This window comes from Aotus nancymaae, unplaced genomic scaffold (assembly GCF_030222135.1).
Source record: "Aotus nancymaae isolate 86718 unplaced genomic scaffold, 86718_ANA_hifiasm-v0.15.2.pri h1tg000079l, whole genome shotgun sequence".
Taxonomy (NCBI): Eukaryota; Metazoa; Chordata; class Mammalia; order Primates; family Aotidae; genus Aotus; species Aotus nancymaae.
In genome coordinates this window covers 21,054,839-21,079,960 of record NW_026988494.1, presented here as the reverse complement: position 1 = coordinate 21,079,960, position 25,122 = coordinate 21,054,839, and the positions used below count along the sequence as shown (strand labels likewise).

Here is a 25,122-nt window from a genome sequence, read left to right as displayed (position 1 = left end):
CCCGGCCAGCCTTGGGGTGGGTGACTCACCCCGGCCGTCCACGGCGAAGGCGCGCCGCCGGCCCAGCATGGCCCGCTCCCGGCCCCGGCCCCGGCCCCGGCCGCTGCAGCCGCCCGAGGATCCCGGCCCGAGGCCCCGCCGCGCTCAGGAAGCTCAGCGCCCGCGCGTCCAGACCCAGCTGGGCGCTGCCCCCCGATACTCCCAGCGGAGCTGGGGGGCGGAGGGCGGAGCGGAGGGGGGCGGGGCCTAGGGGGAGGGGAGAGGAAGGGAGAGGAGGGGCGAGACAAGGGAAGGGAGGGACGAAGAGAGGGAGGGGAGGGGCGAAGAGAGGGAGGGGAGGGGCGAAGAGAGGGAGGGGAGGGGCGAGGGGAGAGGGGGAGGGGCGAGGAGACGGGGCGAGGAGACAGAGGGGGCGAGGAGACAGAGAGGGGGCGAGGCGAGAGAAAGGGGCGGGGCGACAGGAGGGAAGGGCGGGGCGACAGGAGGGAAGGGCGGTGCGAGGCGAGGGAGGGGGCGAGGCGAGGGAGGGGGGCGAGACAAGGGAAGAGGGGCGAGGGGAGGGAGGGGCGAGGGGAGGGAGGGGCGGGGCGAGGGGAGGGAGAGGCGGGGCGAGGGGAGGGAGAGGCGGGGCGAGGGGAGGGAGAGGAGGGGCGAGGGGAGGGAGAGGAGGGGCGAGGGGAGGGAGAGGAGGGGCGAGGGGAGGGAGAGGAGGGGCGAGAGGAGGGAGAGGAGGGGCGAGGCGAGAGATGTGAAGGGCGCCAGGTAGAGGGTGCAGGCGACGTGGTCGCCAAGCACAGGCAGACTCGACCAGCACCCCGAAGGCACGGACTGGGCAGCGCCCCTAACTCTGGCTGAGGCCAAAATAAGGGTCCAGATCCGCTGTTCTGCGAGGAGCCGGCCCCCTGGGTTCACACGCAGGGTCTGTCTTCCTGCCGCGGACTTGGAGCCGGCAGGGCTGGCCGGAGGACCGGACAAGAGCCCGGAAGGAAATGGAGGCCCACGTCCCGGCCGTGGGAAGACCGCTGAACAGGACGCGGGCACCTGGCACTCCCCAGCCTTGTGGCTTGGAGCCGGTCCCTTGGGCGCTCGGAAACCTGGGCGATGGGAGGGGAAACGATTCCTGCCCACTGGGAAATCCTTTACAATTGCAGGACGCGCGTGTGTCCTCGGAAAGATCTGAACCCCCTCCCGGTCCCGTGCCTCTTTCTCGTCCCGAGTTCCCTAAAGCTGGGGACTGGATAGGTCTCAAGGTCTGGAAAGATGCAAGCCAGCGGGGAGCTGCCTGGAGACTGGACCAAAGTGTAAATGTCCCCCAGTTCCCACCTCTCCCCTCCCCGCTTTGGCCCGTAGGATTCCACCACTCACTCCCCCTCCTAAAAGGAGCCCAAGCAGCTACTGAAGATGAGAAAGAGATGGTGACCAGACTGGGGCCGGTGGCCTCTTAAGGAAAGGGCCTCCGCCAGAGGGAGGGGCCAGGGCTGGAAAAATCCCAGCAGGACCCAAATCCCCTCAGGCAGATCAGGGCTGGAAAAATCCCAGCAGGACTCAAATCCTCTGAGGCAGATAAGGGAGCAGGCGGACGTGCAGACTTGCACCTGGGCCTCCAGGGGAAGGGGGAGGCTGGAGCCAGAGCCACTGGAAGGAAGTGGCTGTTAACTGGGAGGCATAAAGCAGTCTGTGCACCCCCTTCCCTTTGCTCCTTTCTGGAACCAGTCCCCAAACACCCACTGTGGGAGCCTTCATCCGAGAGCCACAAACTATCAGATTTTAAAATTTTATAAAACGGGGAAACTGAGGCCCACAACCACGCTCTGCACAAGCTGGCGGAATAAGAGCCAAGTGCAGGAATTGCTGGCCGTGTCTCAGCACCATCCTGCTCTAGCCTAGGCCCTTCCCTGCTAGCCATGGGTCCTCTGGGCTGCCCCCTCCCAGCCCTGTCCTCCTAGACAGTCCCCAGTCTGCTTCCTCACAGGCAGAGGGAACCAGAGTGCTGGGCCTCCAGGAACTGCCTCATGCAAGGCCAGCGAGATGTCTGGCATTACACCCCTGGCCATGCCAGAGCCCTGCCAGCCCTCCCTGGGTAGGAGGAAGCCTAGACTCCCTCCAAAGTAAAAGAGTGGGGAGGGAGCCTTTGCCAGATCGCGCCCTGAATTTGGAGAATGTGGGGCGGGATTCCAAATAGTCTCCGTGGTGACTCTGGGGCAGGAATGCATCTGGAAACAGGAAACCCAGCCAGCAGGAATGCAATGTCTCAGCACAACGCTTTGTGTGTGACTCAAAAGAACTTACGCATACACATACACAAACCCCAACACACACTCCCCTCCAGGCCATGGCGCACCCCTCCACCCTCCCACTCACACATGCAGATGTGTCCTGGCTGGGACCAGCTCAGAGCAGCCTGAGCCCTGGCGGTGGGTAGGGACTGGGGGTGGGGGGTATCTGATGGATCTGACCCAACACTGGCTTCAGGAAGCGGGTTTCCTGCAAGCTCAGCTGGAGCTAGTCCCTGTGGGAGGAAGCACAAAGCTAAGAGCCTAGAGAGGGCTGGGAAGGGCTCTCAGGTGACCTCCAGTTGTGACCAGAGGTGGCCAGAGCTGTGCCTGGAAGGCTGTCTCTGATGACAGAGGGATAAACTCTGCCCCCCACAAGCCAGAAACCCAGGAGGCAGGCTGTAGATCCATTTCTAACTAGCTAGGAGTCCTTGGACCAGTTACAGAACCTCTCAGTCCTTGGTTTCCTCATCTGCAGAGAGGATAACAGTACCTATCTCGCGGTTATGAGAATAAAGTGAGTGAAAGCCTTGAAAAAAATCCCTAGCACACCAAAACTGCTCCCAAATCTTTGCCATTATGACTGCCTAGCTGTGCAGCTTTGGAAAAGTCACTTTCCCTTCTCTAACCAAAGGGGGTTGTATCAGATGCTCCTTTGGGCCACTTCTAACTCAAATCTGTCACTTCTGCAGTTATTCTCCTCAATGCAGGGAGGGAAGAGGGCACTGCATGGGACAAAGTCCAGGAAGACAGAAGAGGGGGTGGGAGCATGCAGCTAGCTGGCTTAGGGTGGGGATGAGGTCAGAGCTAAAAAACCAAAGACTGCCTGCCCCAGCCTCCTCTGCTGACCAGCTCCTAACTCTGTTCTTCTGGGGGAGTTCCCTCCCGAGCCTGGGCTGATTGTGTGGCTGGAGACAACCTGGTGCTGAAATCCTCAGGACTCCTGGGAGGAGAACCGGCTGCCACACCGAACAACATGGGCCAGAGGGGGATTTGAGCTGGAACCTAGCACAGCCTTCTGAAGGCATCCCACAGCTCACTGGAATACACGCCATTTCACATGTGCCCTCTCCCCACTTCTCCTCCTCCACTCCTCTGACACTTTGGGCCCAGCAAGGCGTGCTACATACAGGTGGGAATCAGTCCACTCCAAACGTCCAAACCATCTTTTCTAACCTGTCACTTCTCTGCTTAAAATCTTCCAAGTGTTCCCAAAGGCCGAGTGAGGTGGCTCATGATGCCTGTAATCCCAATACTTTGGAAGGCCAAAGTGGGAGGATCATTTGAGACCAGCCTGGGCAACATAGCGAGACCTTGTCTCTAAAAAAAAAAAAACCTAAAAATTGGGCCAGGTGTGGTGGCTCACACCTGTAATCCCAGCACTTTGGGAGGCCAAGGCAGGCAGATCACAAGGTTAGGAATGCGAGACCAGCCTGGCCAATATAGTGAAATCTCGTCTCTACTGAAAATACAAAAATTAGCCGGGTGTGGTGGTAGGCACCTGTACTCCCAGCTACTCGAGAAGCCAAGGCAGGAGAATCGCTTGAGCCCGGGAGGCGGAGGTTGCAGGGAGCCGAGATCGCACCACTGCACTCCAGCCTGAGCAACACAGCAAGACTCTCTCAAAAAACAAACAAACAAACAAACAACTTAAAAATTGGCTAGGTGTGGTGGTACTCACCTATAGTCCCAGCTACTTGGGAGGCTGTGGGAGGATCTCTTGAGCGCAGGAGGTGGAAGCTGCAGTGAGCTAAGATTGCACCACTGCACTCCAGTCTGGGCAATAGAGCAAGACCCTGTCTCAAAACGAAGTGTCCCCAGAGCCTCAAGGTGAAGTTCAAATTACTTCTGGCATTGACAGCTCCCTTCTGATCTTATCTGTGTCCCCATCAGCCACTGCTCTGAGTGAAGCATCCTCAGACAGCCACCCCATCACTCAGCATTCCTCTCCTCCATCTGTCCAAGACCCAGCCCTCCTTTCACATCATGGCCACTGCTTCAAACTCACCGGACGCTCCTCTGCGCATTCCAAGGTAGCCCTTAGCACTCACTGACACATCGTCTTATTCATTCATACCCTGTATTCCCGCTGTGCCCAAAAGCCCAGTGTTTCCCGGCGAATGGGATCTTCTTTTTAAGGCCCGGTCATGGGCTGCACCGGACACTAGGTGGCGCCAAAGAGGCTACCCCCGTTTCTGACCCGCGCCTGGGGTCCCACGGGTTCCTGAGCCAGACAGCCTTGATCTTTTCCATAAAAATAAAGACCCGTCTCAGGCAGCCATCCAGGCAAAAGATTAGACAATGATATCAAGATGTAAATTATATCAACAGGTGCCTGAAGAGGCAACACAAACGTCTGCGCCAAGATTCCTTCCATAAAGAGTCAGAGAGCACAAAGCTGCCAGCAGGGACCAGCCAGGCACCCTGGGAAGCCCAGCTTTGATCTTCTCTGAAAAGAGAGCTGGGGCTGTGGCTAGGCTGGGCTGATGGGGATGGGGATGGGTCCACAGCATCCTCTGGGACTACCACTAGGGGTAGTGGGGGAATCAGGCCCAAATCCTAGGGACCACTGTCCCCTGCCTCAACTCAAGTGCACCCCCAGGCAGCTCACCTGGCACTGACCACATGCATTGTGTTGTTTTGTTTTTTTTAAGAGACAGATCTCTCTCCCTCCCAGGCTGGAAAACAGTGGCACAATCATACCTTAAGGCAGCCTCAACCTCCTGAGCTCAAGTGCTCCTCAGGCCTCCTGAGTGCCTGGGGCTACAGGCCTGAGCCACCCTGCCTAGCCTGCCTTTTTCCCCCCAGATCAATCACCAATTAAGCCAGCAGAGTCTTCCAGGTGGAAGGTTTCACCAGGCAATGTAGCTCATGCCTGTAATCCCAGAACTTTGGGAGGCTGAGGCAGGCGGGTGGATCACAAGATCAGGAGTTCGAGACAAGCCTGGCCAACATAATGAAACCCTGTAATCCAAATACAAATTACAAAAATACAAAAATTAGCTGGCCATGGTGGCGTGCACCTGTAGTCCCAGCTACTCAGGAGGCTCAGGCAGGAGAATCACTTGAACTCAGGGAGGTGGAGATTGCAGTGAGCTGAGATTGCACCACTGCACTCCAGCCTGGGCAACAGAGAGACTCCCTCCTAAAAAAAAAGAAAAAGAAAAACTTGCAGAAGCAGAAGGTTTCAGTAGATCAACCTGGCCCCAGGGGCCCAGCCCTTGGTGGGCCAGAGGTTATCTCATCAGCTTGGCTGGGTGGATCTCCTGGCCTTCCACCATCCCCTCCAAAGCTCCCAGTGACCACCTCATTCCCGCCATAGCAGGAAGGTCCTCTGGTAAAACAGGCATCTTTACAAAAGGGTTAAGGAAAAACACGATTCCAACCCAAAAGAGGCAAGGCCCTTCCACCGGAAATGTCAGGTGCAGGCAACTGGCAGGGGTGGGATTTGAGGGAGGGAAAATAAGAAGAAATGTGTGTTTCCTAAGTAAAGACCCTCCACCTGGTGGTGGGAGCAGCTCATACCCAGGGCTGGTGGTGGGAAAGAGAAGGAAGGGATGTCTACTTTTTTTTGTCCATATTCATACATTTATAGAGCTCATATGTCAAAAACTTTACACAGTGACACCATCAGCCCCTGGCCCACCTCTCTCCTTCCCACTTCTGTGTTCCACCCTGCTTAGACCCTGACATACAAAGGTTGATCAAAGGCAGCAGCCACCTCAGACTAGCACAGTGCCAGTCCTGCAGGGGATAGGGTCCTGGCAGGGTGAGGGTGAGGCTCCTGCAGCCCAAGACAGGTCCCAGACCTTGGCCCACCCAGTGAAGACAAAGGGGCCTCAGGTCCCCAAACTTAGCTCACGTAAGAGCAGACGCCCACAATTGCCCCTGCCATGCCAACTTGTATGGGCACGACCCTGGCCCGGCAGTGCAGCAGGCTGAGGGCGTGGCAGGCTCAGGCCCGAGAGCTGAGGGGGGTGGGTGCGGAGTAGCGCTGGCGGGCGTGCTTCTCACAGTACAGCTCGTCGCCCACCCAGAAGTGCCCACGCATCTTTAGGTTCAGCCCACAATCAGCGCAGGTGTAGCAGCCGGGGTGGCGGTACCGGCCCTCCTGGATGCGCACGGCCTGGTTCCTGCAGGGGAGGGAGAGGCTTTAGCTCAGAGCTGCAGCACTAGGCAGAAGGCCACCATTTCCCAGGGGGCCTGGTCCCCACCCTAGCATCACGACCTGGGAAGAACCCAAAGCCTTCTTAGAGACTTGATTTTATTTATTTTTAATGGGGTTTCATCCTTGTTGCCCAGGCTGGAGTGCAATGGTGCGATCTCAGCTCACTGCAACCTCCACCTCCGGGTTGAAGCGATTCTCCTGCCTCAGCCTTGCAGGTAGCTGGGATTACAGGGTTGTGCCACCATGCCTAGCTACTTTTTGTATTTTTAGTAAAGATGGTGTTTCACCATATTAGCCAGGATGGTCTCGATCTCCTGACCTCAGGTGATCCACCTGCCTCGGCCTCCCAAAGTACTGGGATTACAGGCATGAGCCACCACACCAGGCCCGAGACTTGACTCTTGAAACGGCACGCAGGAATCTCACTTTGACAAACCCCCTAACACACACACATCCCCACCACCACTGCCACCGCTGGGATCTCTAATTTAAAAAAAAAAAAAAAAAAAAAAAAAAAAAGGGTGGCCAGACACAGTAGCTCATGCCTATAATCCCAGCACTTTGGGAGGCCAAGGTAGATAGATCGATTAAGGCCAGGAGTTTGAAACCAGACTGGGCAACAAACCAGACTGGGCAAAATAGCAAGATCCCATCTCTACAAAAAATTTAAAAATTAGCCAGCTGTGGTGGCACACACTTGTAGTCCCAGATACTCTCAGGAGGCTGAGATGGGAGGATCACTAGAGCCCAGCACTTCGGGGCTGTAGTGAGCCATGACACTGCTACTGCACTCCAGCCTGAGCAACAGAGTAAAACCCTATTAAAAAAAACTAAAAATTAAAAAAAAAGTCATTCCTCCCACACAAAGACTGAGGAGTGCACCCTACATTGCCTGGATTTTGAACAGAGCAGTGATTCTCAGTGTGGTCTGGGGTCCCACAGCCAGCAGCATCAGCCTCACCTAGGTACATGTGAGAAATGCTCATTCTCAGGCCTGCTGGCCTCCTGGAGCGAAGGCTCTGGGGTGTGGCCCAGCCATCAGCATTTAACAAATCCTCCAAAGAACCCAATAAAGGATGGAAAACACATGCTTTTAAAACACGCATTTCTTATCTCTACCCAGCAGGGCAAGTGGATATTCTCCCACTCTGCAGATGAAAACACTGAAGCCCAGAGAGGTTAAGGGATTTGCCTAAAGTCCATCACCTGCGCCTCCACGCTGCACACTTCAGAAATTTACCTGAGGGAGGGGTCAGCAACCTTCCAGAGAATGCAGTTGCATTATAAATGCCACCCACTGAGAAAAATGAACCCACCTCGGCTGGATATGGTGGCGCAAGCCTGTAATCCCAACACTTTGGGAGGCCGAGGCAGGCAGATCATGTGAGGTCGGAAATTCGAGACCATCCTGGCCAACATGGTGAAACCCTGTCTCTACTAAAAATACAGAAAATTAGCTGGGCGTGGTGGTGTACACCTGTAGTCCCAGCTACTCCGGGGGCTGAGACACAAGAATCCCTTGAATCTGAGAGGTGGAAGTTGCAGTGAGCTGAGATTGCGCCACTGCACTTCAGCCTGGGTGACAGTGCGAGACTACATCTCAAAAAAATAAAAAGGAAAAAAAAGAAAAAAAAAAGAAAAATGAGCATACCTCGGGAAAATCCAGCCTGCTCCAAAGTGGGAGGGAGGGAGGGAAAGAGGAGGAGTTTGCAGGAGGAGGTGCTGCGCCTCGGGCCAGATCTTTAGAGGCTTTGAAATTATTCAGAGATAAATTGAAAGGGAAGGGAAAGGAAGAGAGGGAGAGGGAGGAGATGCAGCCGGAAGCAGTTAGCACAGGCTCCTAAGAAGCCTGTAACTAAAGCCCCCAAAGCTGTGGGGCATTGCTTCCCCTAGGGTCCCTGACTGGGTGCCCAGTGTTAGACCCGATGGGCCTGGCCCTTCCTGAAAGCATCCAGTGCCCTGTCCCCCTCCCCACCCCCCTGCCGAGGCTTCCCCCACACCCACACTCACGCGATGCTGGTGCCGCACTTCTCACAGGTGTGGAGCTTGGGAGGGGCAGCCAGGGCCCTGGAGGTGGGGAGGGAGGACTGTGGGCTTAGCGAGCTGGGCAGGAAGGCTGGCGTGCCACCTGGGGGTGGGGCAGACAGACACGTGGTGAGAACCCACCAACCACAGCACCGTCCCAAAGCTGCTTTGAGGAGGTGGTCTTGGAAAGCACCCTTAGTCAGTGACCTAAAGTCACACTGAGGGTGGGACCGGGTAAGGAGGAAGGTGATCTTGCCAGACGTGTGGCTGAGGCTGGACAAGGGCATGAAGGAGGCAAGTACAAGGCCTAGTGTGCCCATCTAAGGCCACCTGGGGCCGTCTGTGCTCAGTGTGTGACATGGCAGGTTAGGCAGGTGCTTCCTTTCTAGTGACCCGGTAATGATAGTGTGAATAGATAATAATAACCCAAGACGGTAACAGGAGCGCAACGCCTTGGTAAGTCTTTCAAAGGGCTTTTCCATGCGTATTGCGTCTGAGCTCTCAAGCCACGCTAAGATGAAGCCTGGGGCTGTGGGGCAGCTGTCGACCCTGTCTGCAGTTAAGGATGCTGAGGCTCCCTTGGTGAAATCACCACCCTCTCCCTGTGCTGCCTCCTGGGACCTTCTGAGGCCTCAGGGTCAAAACAGACAAGATGTGCTCCAAACCTTCTCAACCCACCCGCTATGCCTGTGCAAATACCCCTGGGAGCTAAAAGTCAGCGTTAGAACCAGCCACAGGGGCCCTCTCTGGTCACTCTCCTGCCTGTCCTGTCATCTCCCTCCCCGTCTCCCCGCTGTTCTAAAGGGCACTGGTGCCGAGCGCCTGTAGGAGCTCCCGCAGCAGCGCACACTTCCATGGGAGCTGGCCAGGCCCATCTGCCCCAGTGAACAGAGCTCAAGAGCAGGTGTGAGGCATGACCAACTTCTAGCCCCAAACTCTGCACATACCTGCTCCATCGGATAGGTACGGCATCTGTCACGTGAAGAACTGAACTCTGGCAAGCCTCCGTATGTCTTGCTCACCCGGCACTGTATTTAATGCCTCTCCTGGGTCAGGGCACTCCTCACCTGGTTCCCGAGGGCCCTCACTGCAAGGGCTTGGCCTCCACTGGCACCCTCCGTGCTACCAGGCCCCCTTCTCTCGCTCTCGCACCCCAAAGCCCTTTGGCTCCCAGCATCTGCTTTCCACAGTGCTTCCTGCCACCGTCTTAATGCTATTTAAGTCTTGATTTTTTTTTTCTGAGGCTAAGTCAAATCCCTCTTCCACCAAGAAACCCTCCCTGGAGGCCCAGCCCCAGGCCTCACCACCGCCTTTATCACTCAGGTGACACTTTCCCATCCCAGCCAGCTAGGCTACTGCCCAGTACCGTCTGGGAGCATGCTGGTGACACCCAGACTGTCAGCTTCTTAAAGGAAGGGTTGGGGCTTTGAGCCTAGTCCCGGGATGAGTGCTTCACAGGCGCTTAAGAACACTGGTTCATTAAGGGAGCCTCCTTTCTCTCCCCAGCGCCCCCACCCCAGGGCCTCACCTCTCTCCTCAGCCTCCAGGGCTTCCTGCAGGAGCCGAAAGGAGCTGGACTGTCGGGGGGCCACCCGTCCCTCACGATTTTCCTGCAGCATCTTAAAGACTTCTGAGTCCTCGTCCAGGAGGAGGCTGCCCCCTTCCGAGTTCACGCTGGGGTGGGAGGCAGCCAGGAATGAGGGTCCCTGGCTGGGGCTCAGGCAACCAAGGGGATGGGGGGCAGGAGAAGAACGTGGGGGAGGGGGAGGAATCTGGGAAGTGGAGAGCCATCTGGGCTTGGGGCCCCATCCCTCTCAGGGAAGCCAGTCTCCCTCCTGCCCTCCCAGCCTTCCAAAACCCCACCCGACCCTCCGGGGCCTGCTGGTACCTGGGCCTGGATGGACGAGGGCCAGGGCCCGGGGAAGGCGGCAGCACCAGCACCGCTGAGTCGCCAGCTCGGCTGAGGCCAGCCTGTGGGGAGGAGGCAGCCGGGGAGGAGTCAGGGCCCGAGCCTTGGTCCAACACACCCAGGAGGGCCCAGCCTGACTGTTCCCCGGCCAGACACCAGGGGGCCCCCGGCCCTCACTGACCAGCAGGCCCCCTGCCCCTGCCCTCGGAGCCAGGGTACAGGGACTGCCGGGTACAGGGACTGCCAGTTCCAGAGCGGGAGGGAGGCATGCAGGTTCTGCCAGGGACCAGGCAGCAGGAAGGCACCAGGTGACAGCTAAGCGTCGATTTCTATGCCATGCATACTATTATCTGTGTGCAGAGACATTGCACACTCGGCCTGGCCGAGATCCCACAAAACCAGCAGAGAATAAGCATGCTACCCTTTTGCACTAAGGAGACGGAAACAAAGGGATGAATCGAGGGGGTCGAGGCTCCCTGGGAGCCAGGGCTGGCGGGGGAGAGGCACTCTTCCCAAGGAGAGCTGGTTCCTCTCCCAAGAGGCGGGGATCTGGGCTGACCAGCCTGTCTCTGCTGCCCTGGGAGGTCTGGGCTTGCCCCACAGAGCTTTGGGGAGCCAAGACCTCCCTGGGTCATGCTCTGGCAGCAGTGCCCCTCCCCAGGCGTGCCCTGTCCATTGGGGGCTCTTACATTTGCTCCCTACATGGAAATCTCGCCTTCAACCTCACAGTTGTTCCTGGAGGGCAGTTTACAGCCTGCATCTCAGTACTGCCCACTCCCCTGCCCCCTTTCCATTGCCACCCCAATGGGACTCCACTGAGCTCCAGGAGCCCGTACCAGCCACTGGGAAGGAGAGCCTTGGAGACAACCAGGCGGGCCGGTGCCCAGGGCCAGGGGCACTGTTTCCTGGGAAGCCAGCTTCTTTCCATTTTAAAATTCAAAGTCATGGATGAATTATGCAGCCAGATGGAAAACTGCACAAATCCTTAAGGTAAAGTAAAAACTTCTGGGTCATAAGAAAACAGCCCTTGGTCAGGCACAGTGGCTCACGCCTGTAATCCCAGCACTTTGGGAAGCCAAAGCAGGTAGATCACGAGGTCAAGAGTTTGAGACCAGCCTGGCCAACATGTGAAACCCCATCTCTACTAAAAATACAAAAATTAGCCCGGCATGATGGTGCAGGCCTGCAGTCCCAGTCCCAGCTACTCGGGAGGCCGAGGCAGCAGAATCGCTTGAACCAGGGAAGTGGAGGTTACATAGTGAGCCGTGATCATGCCACTGCACTCCAGCTTGGGCAACAGAGTGAGACTTCATCTTAAAAAAGAAAAAAAGAAAACAGTCCTGGACCCTCACCCCACCAGGCCTCTTCCAGCAGTTTGCCTTGCAGCCCTCTGCTCTCAGGGTTCTTCGGTAAAACGTTCTGTTAGGTAAGGGCAAAGTGGCTGGTCCAACCACCTGGAGCGTCAGAGGCAGGGCCGGGACTCCACACCAGGACTGCAGGACAACGGCCTGGGGCTACGCAGTCACCTGAAGCACCCAGAGATAGTTTCCGCAGGTACTCAACAGCCACATCACATCTACAGACAGGCCGCCACAGGCCCTGCCTGGGGCGCCGGCCCAGGATCCCTTCATGAGCCAAGTCCTCATTCCCAGCCAGAGGGAAAGGGGCTTTTTTCACTTGGCCTCTGCTCACCAAGGCATGTGCCTACCAGCAGGGGGAACTTGCCATTTCCAGAGAGACCATGAGGGCGTCCTGTGCCTCCGGCTCTGCGGCCTTGGGTATGTCAGGAGGCCACAAGGACGCAGCAGCCCTGACCCTCCAACTCACAACGTTCCTCCCAGGCACTCCCGCCAGACCACCAGGCCCAGAAAAGGAGCCCAGCTCCCCCGCTGGGAGAGGCAACCCCTTTCTCCTCCCTCCATCCCTCCCAGGCGATTAGGGGTTAGGGACCCTTGTCTTCACAGAAGAAACCTTTCATCGCCAAATCTAAAAAAGCCGCCTATCAACAGGCTGTCTGCAGACAACACCTCTCCAGAACACAGGCATGTTCCTGGGGGTGGGGCGGGGGGCTCAGGGGGAGAAATCCAGGAGAAATTCTGCCATTCAACAAGTTTAGGATACAAAGAAAAATTAAGGCTAGGTTCGGTGGCTCATGCCTGTAATCTCAGCACTTTGGGAGGCTGAGGTGGGAGGAACACAAGATCAGGAGTTCAAGATTAGCCTGGCCAATAGAGTGAAACCCTATCTTTACTAAAAAAAAAAAAAAAAATACAAAACTTAGCTGGGCATGGTGGCATGTGCCTGTAATCTCAGCTACTCAGGAGGCTGAGGCAGGAGAATCGCTTGAACCTGGGAGTTGGAGGTTGCAGTGAGCTAAAATCACACCACTGCACTCCAGCCTGGGCGACAGAGTGAAACTCCATCTCAAAAAACAGAAAAGAAAAATTAAGTGGGTTTCTTTCTCGTGGGACTTCTTAGAGCTTTTAAGACTCTCAAGTGTAAGTGACTTTTAAGAGATGGGGGTTTCACTATGTAGCTCAAACTGGTGCGGACTCCTGGGCTCAAGCAATCCTCACTCCTCAGTCTCCCAAGTAGCCCAGACTCCAGGCTCGTGCCACAGCACCCAGCTTCACAGTGATTCTCAGGAGGCAGCTGTGGGACCACAGCCTCATTTGTAGACTAGAACGTCAGCTCCGCAGGGTCAGAGATGTCATTCTGTTTTTCCACGAATGCCTCCCTAGAGCCCAGAGGAGCGTCTGACGTGAAGCAGCTGCTGAAAGAATGAGCAGAGTCATCAAGGTCAGAGAAGGGAGCTCAGAGCGTCTAGTCTAACCTGAGGCCCAGGGAGAGGCGGAGGGATGGTTTAAGCCATCACGGCAGAAGTGGGACCGACCAGGTGGGTCTTCCTGCACCCAGCCCTGGGCTCGTGCCCCGCAAGCCCCGTGCCCAACTCCCTGGGTGTAGGCTGGAGCCTGGGAAGTTGCCTTTCCAGCAAGCTCTCAGGTGTTGCCTCTGGTGTGGGAGCCATGCCCCTGTGCCTTCCATAGCCTTCATTTTCCTGGGCCGGGGACAACACGAGGGGGAAGCTTAGGAAGGCTGCCCTTGAGCACGTGGTCCTGCTAAGACCACAGCCCGCCAGAGGCTTCAAGGAAGGGAGCCAGGACTGACACTGACAGCCCTCTTCAGACGAGCTCATTCCTGGCTTATCTCTGAACAAAACCTTCCCCTAAAACATCCCCCAGCCCCACACACCAGGCCCCCTAAAACATCCCCAGCCCCCACACACCAGGCCCCCTAAAACATCCCCAGCCCCCACACACCAGGCCCCCTAAAACGTCCCCAGCCTCCATACCAGGCCCCCTAAAACATCCCCAGTCCCCACATACCAGGCCCCCTAAAACATCCCCAGCCCCCACACACCAGGCCCCCTAAAACGTCCCCAGTCCCCACATACCAGGCCCCCTAAAACGTCCCCAGCCCCCACACCAGGCCCCCAAAACGTCCCCAGCCCCCACACACCAGGCCCCCTGAACATCCCCAGCCCCCACACACCAGGCCCCCTGAAACGTCCCCAGTCCCCACACACCAGGCCCCCTGAAACGTCCCCAGTCCCCACACACCAGGCCCCCTAAAACGTCCCCAGCCCCTACACACCAGGCCCCCTAAAACGTCCCCAGCCCCCACACACCAGGCCCCCTAAAACGTCCCCAGCCCCCACACATCAGGCCCCCTAAAACATCCCCAGCCCCCACACACCAGGCCCCCAAAACGTCCCCAGCCCCCAGCCCCCACATACCAGGCCCCCTGAAACGTCCCCAGCCCCCACACACCAGGCCCCCTAAAACGTACCCAGCCCCCACACACCAGGACCCCTAAAACGTCCCCAGTCCCCACACACCAGCCCCCCTAAAACGTCCCCAGCCCCCACACACCAGGCCTCGCCTGCACCACCGCTTTCCCACCTCCCCGAGCGTCCAGCCTCCCTGAACCCTACCCACCACCACCTCCAGTGTCCAGAAACACTCCTGACACAGCCTTCCTGCCCACCGCCCGCTCCTCCCTCCCCTCCCAGAACGCCTCTTGCCTTTGTAATTAATACCACACTGCTTAGTGCTTAATTGCTCCAAAATTGTTTTGCAAGTTTGCCTTATCTCTATAACTGCATTTTCAATTCCTTAATGAAGGGGACCCATGGAATACATCTGTATGGCCACAGCACCAGGCTGGCGCCTGGCTGGGCATGAAGTGGGTCACCAGGGAGCCCCTCTTGGGAAGCCCCCCTCCCCAGAAAGATCCTGCTCCTTCCTCCTCCAGAGCCCGCGGGTTCTAGTGCCCTCCCTGGCCACCCGCAAAGGCTGTGCTTTCTGGAATGTAGAATCAACCCGAAGATAGGGCTCAGCAGCTGGGCCGCGTCCCCATCACCCCAAAGGCTGGACTTGCCCCCCCATGCCTTCCCCAGGGCTGTTGGCTGCCTCAACTCCTTTACCATACCCCGCCCTTGAAGAGGAGAAATACCACCCAGGAAGGGGGTTAGGCCGTCACCAGTGGTCACTGGGACCTGGGTGGAGGAGAGTCTAGGGTAGCGGGGTGCGGGTGGGGAGGAGGAGACAGAACAAGCCAAGAGCATCTCGAGGCAGAACCGTCGTCCCACTGGGGCATCTCTGGGCTGAGTCAGAGGAGGAAGAGGGGGTGGGGGTGGGAGTCGGGCAGGCCCGGGGCTTGGAATGGGGAGGAATGTGTTCAAGAGCTGCAGCCAGAGCCGAAAGGGAATCATCCCAACAACAGCAGTGAAACTATTTCAGCCGCAGCCCAAAAGAAACACACTGGGCAGGGAGGAAGTCAGCAGGATGAGAGGGGAGGGGACCGGGCGGGGGGGCAGGGGGTGCCAGAAGGAGTACAGGAGACAGACAGGCCACTGGGCACTGCCGGGCAGGGCTTGGGCACAGCACAGGTGGCCCACGACCAGATGCGTGGCCTCTCTGGCTCAGGAGCACGCCTGTTGCCAGGAGAAGGAGGCCCTGGCTGCCCAAGTGGGCCTGGCCACCTGCAGCCCCGGGGCACCGGGAACCCGCAGGGACTGGGGGTGCTTCTGTTCCTCCAGCCTGTCTACCACCAGGAACCCTCACCTGTTGGCTTCCGGGGCGGCTTGAGTAGGACAGGCGGTCAGCAGCGGGGAGGCCTGGGGAACACACCAGACTCTGGAAACTAAAAGCAGGAAAAATGTGTGCAGGGCCACCCCCAGCCTGCCCAGGGAGGACGGTGCCCCAGGCTCCCCCGAGCAGAGCTCCGGAGACTCCAAGGAGACAGCCTGGAGTTGGCAGCCCAGGCGACCAGGGTGCCCACCCATGGGCGCACTTACCTGCGGCTGATGGCCGCCTCTCCAGCGAGGGGGCTGCTGGGGGGTGGCGGGGAGAAGGGGCTGCCAGCCCTCGGGCTGAGGGAGGTTGGGCTGGAGTAGGAGGACCTTAGGGAGGACTGACTCTCAGTGTGTGTCCTCACAGAGCCCTGTGGAGAGTGGCGGTGTCAGGAAGAGCAGCCTGCGCCTCACTCTCGTGCACCAGTGATCCGGGTGCCCGGGCTCCCGGGGAAGGCGCCAGCTTACCTGGAAGCGAGTTGCCAACACTTCCAAGGAGCTGTCCCCATTGGTCTGCCCTGGAGATGCAGCCTGAGACCTGAGGAGGCAACAGAGGGAGGAGAGTGTCACAGGGGCCCTGCACCCCACAACCCCCAAAAGAGTCAAGACTGTTCTCAGATCTAGTTCTCAACACCAGTAAAAGCTACAGAAAATTTGGACCTCAGGTTGTCAACTTTTCACTTTGCCAAACTCAAGACAAACAACTCTCACAAACAATCACCATGGTTCCTTAAAAGAAAGGACAGCTGGCCAGGCACAGTGGCCCATGCCTGTCATCTCAACGCTTTGGGAAGCCAAGGCAGGAAGATGACTTGATCCCAGGAGTTCAAGACCAGCCTGGGCAACATAGCAAGACCTCCTCACTACGAAAATTTTTAAAAAATTAGCTGGACATGGTGGTGCATGGCTGTAGTCCCAGCTCCTCGGGAGGGATCACTTGAGCCTAGGAGGCGGAGGTTGTAGTGAGCCATGATTGCGCCACTGCACTTGAGCCTGGGTGACAGAGTGAGACTATCTCAGAAAACAACCAAACCTGGGCATGGTAGCTCACACCTGTAATCCCAGCACTTTGGGAGGCTGAGGAGGGCCAATCTCTTGAGGTCAGGAGTTCAAGACCAGCCTGGTCAACATGGTGAAACCTTGTCTCTACTAAAAATACAAAAAAAAAAAAAATTGCAGCAGGGCCATAGTGATGCATGCCTGTAGTCCCAGGACTCAGGATGCTGAGGCAGGAGAATTGCTTGACCCTGGGAGGCAGAGGTTGCAGTGAGCCGAGATTCTACTACTGCACTCCAGCCTAGGTGACAGAGCGAGACTCCATCAAAAAAAAAAAAAAGGATAATTTGGTTCTAAAAATTAGAAAATACATATCTTCAGCAGAAAGTTCAAAGATTCAATTTTATTAGAGAGTCTTCATATTTACCCTGCCTTTTTTTTTTTTTTTTCTTGCCTGGACTTTGTCACTAATGTCACTGTCTCAGATTTGTAGATTAATTTGGGGGAAGACGGGAAGACTACTGATTTTTTTTTATTTTTTAGATGGAGTCTCACTCTGTCGCCCAGGCTGGAATCCAATGGTGCAATCTTAGCTCACTGCAACTTCCACCTCCAGGGTTCAAGTAATTCTCCCTGCCTCAGCCTCCCAAGTAGCTGGGATTACAGGCACCCACCACCACGCCTGGCTAATTTTTGTATTTCTAGTAGAGACAGGGTTTTGCCATGTTGTTGGCCAGGCTGGTTTTAAACTCCTGACCTCAGGTGATCCACCTGTCTTGGTCTCTCAAAATGCTGGAATTACTGGCGTGAGCCACCTTCCAGCCCGATTACTGATTACATAGAAATAATCCTTTACAGCTGGGCATGGTGGCTCACACCTGTAATCTCAGCACTTTGGGATGCCAACACGGGCGGATCATTTGAGGTCAGGAGTTCGAGACCAGCCTGGCCGACCTGGTGAAACCCCATCTCTACTAAAATATAAAAAAATTAGCCAGGCTTGGTGTTGGGCGCCTATAATCTCAGCTACTCAAGAGGCTGAGGCAGGAGGATCACTTGAACCCCAGGGGAGGGGTGCAGGGGGAGTTGCAGTGAGTGAGCTGAGATTGCGCCATTACACTCCAACTGGGGCAACAGAATGAGATTCTATCTCAAAAAAAAAAAAAAAAGAAGACAAAGAAAAAAAGAAATAATCCTTTACATTTTAACTCATGGAGAAACTGAAGCCCAGAGAGGGAAAGTGAGCTGCCTGAATTTCTAGAGCTCATGGTGACTGGTAGACCCTGCCCACTGGAGGCCAGGGTGCCTTTGAGAGTGTCACTCCCAATCCCTTCCTCAGGGATCTCCCCAGTTAAACAAAGGGCAAGACGCACCCGCCTCCTTCCAGACAAGCAGACCCAGGTCCCCACCAGCGGGAAGGGCTCCTCGTCCCAGCTCCCTGGGTATCCTCTTCCAAAGTGGAGCCCAGCTAGAGCCCTGAAGGGGAGGTCACTGGAGTCTGGGCTGGGGGACAGCCTGCCTTGTCCCCTCCTGCCACACATTCTTGGCCATCAGTCTGCTTCTAGAGACAGAGGGCAACAGGACCCTCAGCTTCCTGGGAAAGCCTTGGGATCAGAGTGAAGGTTGCTCAAGCCCTGGCTCCAACTGGGAGCTCTGCTTCCTGCCCCAGGGCTTCTGAATGCCAAAGAGGTCACCTGGGGACTAGGAAGCGGGATGTGGGGGGCGGGCATCAGCAAAAGTTAAGAGACTGGAGTCTGGGCTTGCCCGGTGAGGAACCAGAGGCCCCATTTACAGGCCAGGCCTACCTCCCCGAGCCCTAGCCTCTCCAGAGAACCCCAGTGGGAGAAACATGTCCACAGCTCCCATCCTTTCCCCACCAGGCCCTGTAGCTTTCGGCCCCATTCTCAGATGCCATGAGGTGCTCTCTACCCTCCTCCTTGGGATCCCGATCCTGCAAACACCCAGGGACCTGAGCAACATGAAGGGAGCCAGCTTCTCCAGCAAGGCAGGGCAGGGCGGGGCAGTTGGAGGAGGAGGGGCTTGGGAGGGCTGGAGGGAGCTGGGCAATGTGGGAGTGGCCAGGACGCAAAAGGTGTCTGACTCAGGTTCCAGGTCCGTGCAGAGGGCTCTCCCGAGCCGGGGAATCTCCTAGCATTCCTGATCCATGACTCAACTCGATGCCCCACCCCAGGGAGCCACCTGTTCCCCCTAAATCTTGGCCTCTGGGCCCCACCCTGGCCCCACCTTGGCTTATAGGCTCAAAACCGCAGGAGTAAGGCCGGGATGAGGAGTCCGCCTTCACCAGCAGGGCCCAGAGCCGCGATGGGGAGGAAGGGACAGGCTCTGTGAGGAATGAGCCCCCCAATCCTCACCTCCAGATGGGAACTAAACAAAGGTCATGCCCTGTTGGAGGCAGGAGTCCTAGGGGCACTGCCTCAGGCATATCTTTCCCAGAAGTTTCCCCTCTTCAACCCACTTCATGCCCACGCCCTGTGCCCTGCACACTCTTGGGAACCAGTCAAACCCGGGCTTCCAGGTGGCTGGTGCCAGCTCACCCTGCCCAGCCTGTGGCTGCATGCCCAGCTTGGTGCCCACCTTCACCCAGCCAGGCATGAGAACACCCCTCAGCCCACCCTGTTGCAGGAAGCAGAGCCCAGGACCTTCTCCCCAAGGTGCGAACAGGGCCTGAGAAGGATGCGTTAGGGCTGAGCTCTAGGCTGTGGGCAGGAGCAAGGGCTGCTCCGTGGGCTAGCATGGGAGGGGGAATGCCCAGACTCAGCAGAGTGGGAGGCCCTACCGGTCCAGCTGCAACCGCAGGGGTGAGGGGCTCTGGCGGATCTTGGTCTGGGCCTCGGCATGCAGCATGCCCTCTGCACTTTCCCCGTTGATGGCCACGATGATGTCTCCAGGCCGGAGGTCAGCGGCCTTGGCTTTGCCCCGCTCAGCCACCTGTAGGGATGAGGAGCTGGCAGGCTCAGACTATGGCCCACCCCAGGAGGGGACTTCCCGCTCTGCTGCCCAAGAAACACAGAGGCTGCTCTGACCAAGGACGGCCTGCTACCTCCTGCACGGCCCTCTGCCTGCTCATGGTTGGCACCCAGCTGATCAGCCACCCCCTCCACGAGCATGGGTGGCAGCCGCCCTCCTCACACTGGCATTCTAATCGGCCTCCCAAAGAATGCAGCAGCAGAATTTCAGGAATTGTGCTTGGAAATACTTTTGGATAGAGAGCCTTGCCCGTGCAAATCACACATTGCAGGTGGCTGCCTGCACACCCTCCTGAGGACGCTCCCAGCCTGGGCCCGGGTCAGGTGGAGACTGCCAAAAACTCCGGGGCTCTTGTTCTAGTAACCACCCAAAATGGCTGCCTGCAGGTGCGGGGACAGCAACTGGGAGGCGAGAGCAGGCCTTGTCCTCGGCCCAGCTCCCTTTCACTCCCAAGGTCCGTTCCTGAAGTGGCCGCCACATCCCTGTGGTGAAGGGCCATGGCTCCCTGGCAGCCAGCATGCCAGGCAGCAGCAGGTCTCCAGCTCCAGAACAGAAAAAGCCAGCCATCTGTGGAGACTGGGATGGACAGGGCTGGCCTCGATTCTGGGGGATCTCCCCGTCTCTTGGAGCTGCCACCCTTACCTTGGTCACCATGATGGGCGTGTGGAAATCCCTGCCCCCTGTGATACGGAAGCCCCAGGGAGCCGGCCCGGCCACATCCACCGTCAGCGCCATACCTGAGGAACAGAGGACGAGGAGGTGAAGTCTGTGTCCCCACTCGGCCCCGGGGGGCACTGTAAAGCAGGAGAGGGGCCGAAGGGAGAAGGAGAGGCACAACAGCTCCTGGAGAAGTCACTCTGGGGCTCTGGGGTGGGTAGAGGAAGTGGCTAACCCCCTCCCTCACCCCTGAGTTTCACTTCCCCCCACCCTGGGAAGCCATGCCTCTGGGTTCTCCGTTCATCTTCAGTCCAGGGAGCAACTCCCAGGAGGGGGCTGTCAAGCTGCGGGAGGGGGCGCTTGTTGAAGCATCGGGGGCAGGGGCTGGCAAGTGGAGGAGAGGCCAGCACCCCCCTGCCACCCCTCCTCCACCAGCAGGGCTCAGTCCCACCAGCTCTTGCTTCCTGTCCCCGAAACCCACAGAACAGGGTACTTCCTCTCCACTCTGGGGGAGGGTGGGTGAGTAGCCTGGAGAGAGCAGGGCTCAGGGAGCAGGAGTGACAAGTCAAGGAACCAGGTGGCACCCATACAGACTGTGCAAGTCCCTGGCCAGGTGAGGGGCTGGTGGGACGAGGCCAGGTCTTCACTGGGGCCTCCTAGCTGCCCGCCTCTTTCCTTCTTGGCAATGTGGCTCACATGGGCAAGACCGGGCTCCCCACCTCCCCCAGGGGCCTGCTGCCAGGGCAAAGAGGCCAGAGTTCATCTGTCAAGCTGTGCACACCCACTCCCCAGATTCCCAATGCTGCCTGCCAGCGGGGGTGACAGACCTCCCATCCACAAGCCCTCGGCTGGGCAAGGGAGTGCCCCTGCAGACAGACCCTTGTGGGATTTCCTGAGCCTCTAGCTCTGGAGCCAGGAGCCAACCCCGGCAGGAAGCCGCGGTGCCAGGCTGGGCACCACCCTGCCCAGCACCCATCCTGAGGCTGCCCGGGGGACGCAAGTGCTACCGGACTCTATCAAGAGCACCAGCAGTCTGTCCTCTCCATCCCTGGCCGGCTTCCCCTGGGGCCCAGGCCTGGCCTCTGTCCCCAGCACCGCCCCCACCCCAGTCCCCGAGGCCGGCGCTGGCGGCTCACGGCAGTCCTGAGATTCCCAGACCTTTGAGCCGGTCAGTGGACTCCGCGCTGCGGGCGCCGCGGGGAGGTGCCCAGCCCGATGGCCCGGCTCTCCCAGTTCTGGAGCCTCCTTCGCTCCGAGGGCAAAGTACCGTGCGGGTCGAAGGCTGGAGAAGAAGCGCGCGGGCCGGGGAGAGCGCAGCCCGCCGGGGCGCCCCCGCCGAGGCGAGGCTGCAGGGAGCGGGGCCGCGGACGAGGCCGGGGTCCCGCGCCGACAGTGGCGCGGGGACGGGCCTGGCGCCGGGAAGGGCGGGCCGCGCGGAGGGGCGCAGGTGGGCGCGCTCACCTGGCTGCCGCTCACCTGTCGGGCTGGGCGCCCAGGCCGGGGAGGGAGGGAGGGCGAGGAGACGATGTCGCTCCTGCTGCCGTCTGCCCGACTCTGGGGAGAGCCCGCCCGGGGCTCCGGGACCTGCCTCCGCCCATGTGATCCCGGGGCCGCCCCTGCCGCCGCCTCTGGCCAGGGAAGCCGCCGCCTCCGCGCGGCGAGCCCGGGCGCTGCCACCTGGCCCGAACCCGTCGGGGGGATGGGGCGGGCTGTCCCCAGGGCTCCTTCGAGGCTGCGGCGGTCCTCTCGGTGGCGCCCGCATCCTCCCCGGAGCGCCCGCACGCCCCCGACCGCCCGGAGCAGAGAGGAGCCGGTCCAGGGACGGCCCCTCGCCCCACTTTGCAGACGGCCCAGAGGGCAGCCGCGCTCCCGCGCCCCGCATCCCCAGGTCCCGGGCAGGGTGGGCTGGCTGGGTGCGTCTGCGGTCCGCCTGGCTCCTCCACCCACTCCAGGCTCAGAGGCTGGCGCAGACGCGGCCTTGACACCCACAAATCCCAAACCAAGGCCGCCCTCCTCCCCATCAACGCCCTTCCTGAATGCTGGCTTCTCGGCAACACAGAACTTTTCTGCCTGGAATGCCAGCAAAGTGGGGCCTGCCAGGGTTCTAGGAGATGGAGAGAGCCCCCTGGCTGGGGGTTCACTGGGCACCCCCACCCCCGGGCTGCTACCTTCCCGTTCCTGCCGGCCCTCACCTAACCCTCTCTGCAGGCCTGACCCCCCTCCACCCCCTCCCCTTTTCCTGTCCTCCCCACCTTCCCCTGTCCTCTGTCAAGCACCTCCAGCCCACTCTGTAAGGATGAGAGGACAGCCAAGGAGGGGACCCAGGTGACAGCTCAGGGAGGAGGAGCCGTACCTGGTAACCCCCTCCCCGAAGACCTCAGGCCCACGGAGCTGCCTCTCATCGTGTCTCCCCTTGGCCTCTGGCTGTGAGGTTGCTGTGTTTTCAGGGGCTCCTGAGGTACAGCTGTGCCTCACCTGCCTCAGGTGTGAGTCATTCCCTCCACTCTCGCCCTGTGAAGAGTGCCCTCCCCAAGCCCTCACCTGCCCGTGTCCGAATCTCAGCCTCCCTGAGTTCACAGTCCAGCCCCCCTCCACCCACAGCCTCTGTCCTGGGTGTGTACACTGCTCTCCCACTGGCTGGTTCCGGGTCCTGGCATGGCCATCTGGCCTGATGCGCCTGTTCTACCTCCCCGACTGGACTGGAAGCCCCTTGAGGGAAGAGGCAGCTACAGGCAGGGTGAGCACAGGCCCAGGGCACACAGACCTAGCCCCAAGCACACAGCTGTGTCTCACCGGCTGTGTGACCTTCAGCAACTTCCTCGGCTCCTCTGGGCCTCAGTTTCCCCATGTAGAAATGGGGATAATGTACCGCTTACCGTCCTGTTGTAAAAATTGCTTGGCCACAGGCAAAAGCCAAGGATGGCACAGAGGTGTCATACAGAGTCGCTGCCTCTAATGGGGAGGGGACTCCTAGGAAGGGATGTGAAGGAAGGGAAGTTCATCCATTCAGTTTTTCCATGCAATCATTCCAACAACGTTCATTCAGTGAATACTGAGTGCCAGGCACCGTGCTCGCCTCTGGGACTGCAGAGTGAACCAAACGAAAGCCATAGTTTCCTCAGAGAACCCTCCTGCAGGCCTTGGAGACGCTACAGACAACCCCAGGTCATCTGGCAGGGATTTCTGATGGGTGGGTTGTAAATTCACAAAACTCACCGTAAAGACCAGTCAGCAGACCCAGGCAGGGCACGACTCTATGGCACAGAAGGGGCATGTCCTGCTCGTAGCCTCTCTGTGGCCCTGAGGAAGCCATGTTGCCGCCCTCCCCTCTCTAAAGGATGAGCCATCCCCAACAGCCTCTGATCTTCCCTTCACCTCCCCACTGAGGCCAGGTCAAGGCACAGAAGTGGTCATCTTTCAGGCACTCCAGGGTCGGAGGGTTTGTTAGCTATGGGAGGTGCCAGCGCTCCATCAAAGAGAGGGTGTGAACTTGATCTCTATCCCAAGGAGAGGAGGCCTCAACCCTGATATGTTTTATGAGGACATCAGGGAGTTCACAAAAAAAGAGCTGAGATGGGGGCATGGCAACCAGGCCAGCGGGTTCTGAGGAATGGTTGTTTCCAGGCCAGGATGGGCTGGACCTGCCCATTAAGAACCAGACCAGGATGAGGAGGGAGGCGGATGGGGTACTCGTTCTTCCAGCTGCTGTTTAACCCCTGCTGGGCCCAGGCCGCACCCAGGTTCAAGAAACCTGCCAGGGCTAGGCCACTGCCCTGTCAACCACGAGCCCCTCCCCCTCTGTCCTGATGGAACTGGGCACCACCACCTTTCACTCCAGCCACCACCTCTTCCCCCCTGCCTCAGGTGACAGGCCTAGAAGACAGGATTGCCAGGAAGAGCATAAAAGCAGCCCAACTCTGGGCCACTGGAGGGAAGTCCCTGACCTCACACATGCCCTTCCTTCTAAGGGCCCATGGACAAGGGCTGCCTGGGCATTTGGTAGATTTCAGGAAGTGACGTGGACCTGAATTCAGCATTTAATAATGACGTGACCTAGACAACTTCATTTCCCAGAGCCTGGCTCTCTCCTTCTGTAAATGGAAACATAACCTGCCATGTGAGGCTCAGGCAAGGAAACACATGGGGACCCCCCGGTGCCCTGCTCACCGCTCAGCAGCAGCCGAGAAACGGGGCTTTCTTTCTTGGCAGAGTGGCCATGCCTGGACTGTGTCACCACTGCCACAGGGACCCGAAAGCCCCAGGACTATAAAACCTTGTTCAAGGCTGGGCATGGTGGCTCATGCCTGTAATCTCAGCACTTTGGGAGGCTGAGGTGGGTGAATCACCTGTCAGGAGTCCGAGACCAGCCTGGCCAACATGGTGAAATCCTGTCTCTACTACAAATATAAAAATTAGCCAGGCGTGGTGGCACAACCCTGTAATCCCAGCTACTCAGGAGGCTGAGGTGGGAGAATTGCTTGAACCCAGGAGGCAGAGGCTGCAGTGAGTCAAGATCACGCCACTGCACTCCAGCCTGGGCAACAGAGCGAGACTCTGTCTCAAATAAATAAATAAATAAACCTTGTTCAAGAGTAGTTTTGGCTGGCTGTGCCCCACCACTCCCAGCTTCCCACAATGGATTGCTCAAGAGCCTGAACCCAAAGAGGAAAATAAACAAACATGCAGGGCTTCGGTGTAAAAATGGAGCACACAGAAGGCAGGCAGCAGAATACTTAGAAATGTCTTCTAGTCCAGCAACCCCACGGTGGCCGCTCCAGAGTCCAAACGGCCTGCAAACAAGGCACATTCAGTCCCCCATCTCCGGTGTCTCCCTGCGGCCAGGGCCCAGCACTTTTTATCACACAACTGCCCAATCCTGGTGGCTGCCCAGCCTGCTTGACACCCGAGGGCCGAGATCTTTGGAGGTAACAGTGGTGTTTTTCCACCCTGCTCTTACACACACACCTGTTCC

General features: G+C 58.3%; 1 protein-coding gene across 4 annotated transcripts; it reads right to left on the bottom strand.

The window, feature by feature from the left end:
- Nucleotides 1-5,805: 5,805 nt before the first annotated feature.
- PDLIM2 (PDZ and LIM domain 2) lies at nucleotides 5,806-22,071 on the bottom strand. 4 transcript variants are annotated; one of them, XM_012435189.3, is made up of 10 exons: nucleotides 21,309-22,071; nucleotides 20,136-20,230; nucleotides 19,303-19,454; nucleotides 15,978-16,047; nucleotides 15,735-15,880; nucleotides 15,502-15,580; nucleotides 10,355-10,437; nucleotides 9,995-10,140; nucleotides 8,452-8,569; nucleotides 5,806-6,406 (listed from the first exon to the last, which is right to left on the bottom strand). In XM_012435189.3, exons 1-10 carry the CDS (start codon nucleotides 22,030-22,032, stop codon nucleotides 6,229-6,231), a joined length of 1,791 nt encoding a protein of 596 aa, XP_012290612.1. In that variant the 5' UTR covers nucleotides 22,033-22,071; the 3' UTR covers nucleotides 5,806-6,228. The 4 variants fall into 4 exon arrangements, with proteins under 4 accessions (XP_012290612.1, XP_012290613.1, XP_064224971.1 ...); XM_012435190.3 differs by having other exon boundaries at nucleotides 21,627-21,688; XM_064368901.1 differs by lacking the exon at nucleotides 21,309-22,071 and adding an exon at nucleotides 20,436-21,175.
- Between the last annotated feature and the right edge of the window lie 3,051 nt (nucleotides 22,072-25,122).

Excerpts from the sequence above, each read along its gene's own strand:
- PDLIM2 (XM_012435189.3), bottom strand. The coding sequence starts at position 22,032 with ATGCGGGGCGCGGGAGCGCGGCTGCCCTCTGGGCCGTCTGCAAAGTGG. Across the intron at positions 19,455-20,135 it reads CGCCCATCATGGTGACCAAG|GTGGCTGAGCGGGGCAAAGC; the intron begins GTAAGGGTGGCA and ends TCATCCCTACAG. Across the intron at positions 15,881-15,977 it reads TGTTGGCAACTCGCTTCCAG|GGCTCTGTGAGGACACACAC; the intron begins GTAAGCTGGCGC and ends CACTCTCCACAG.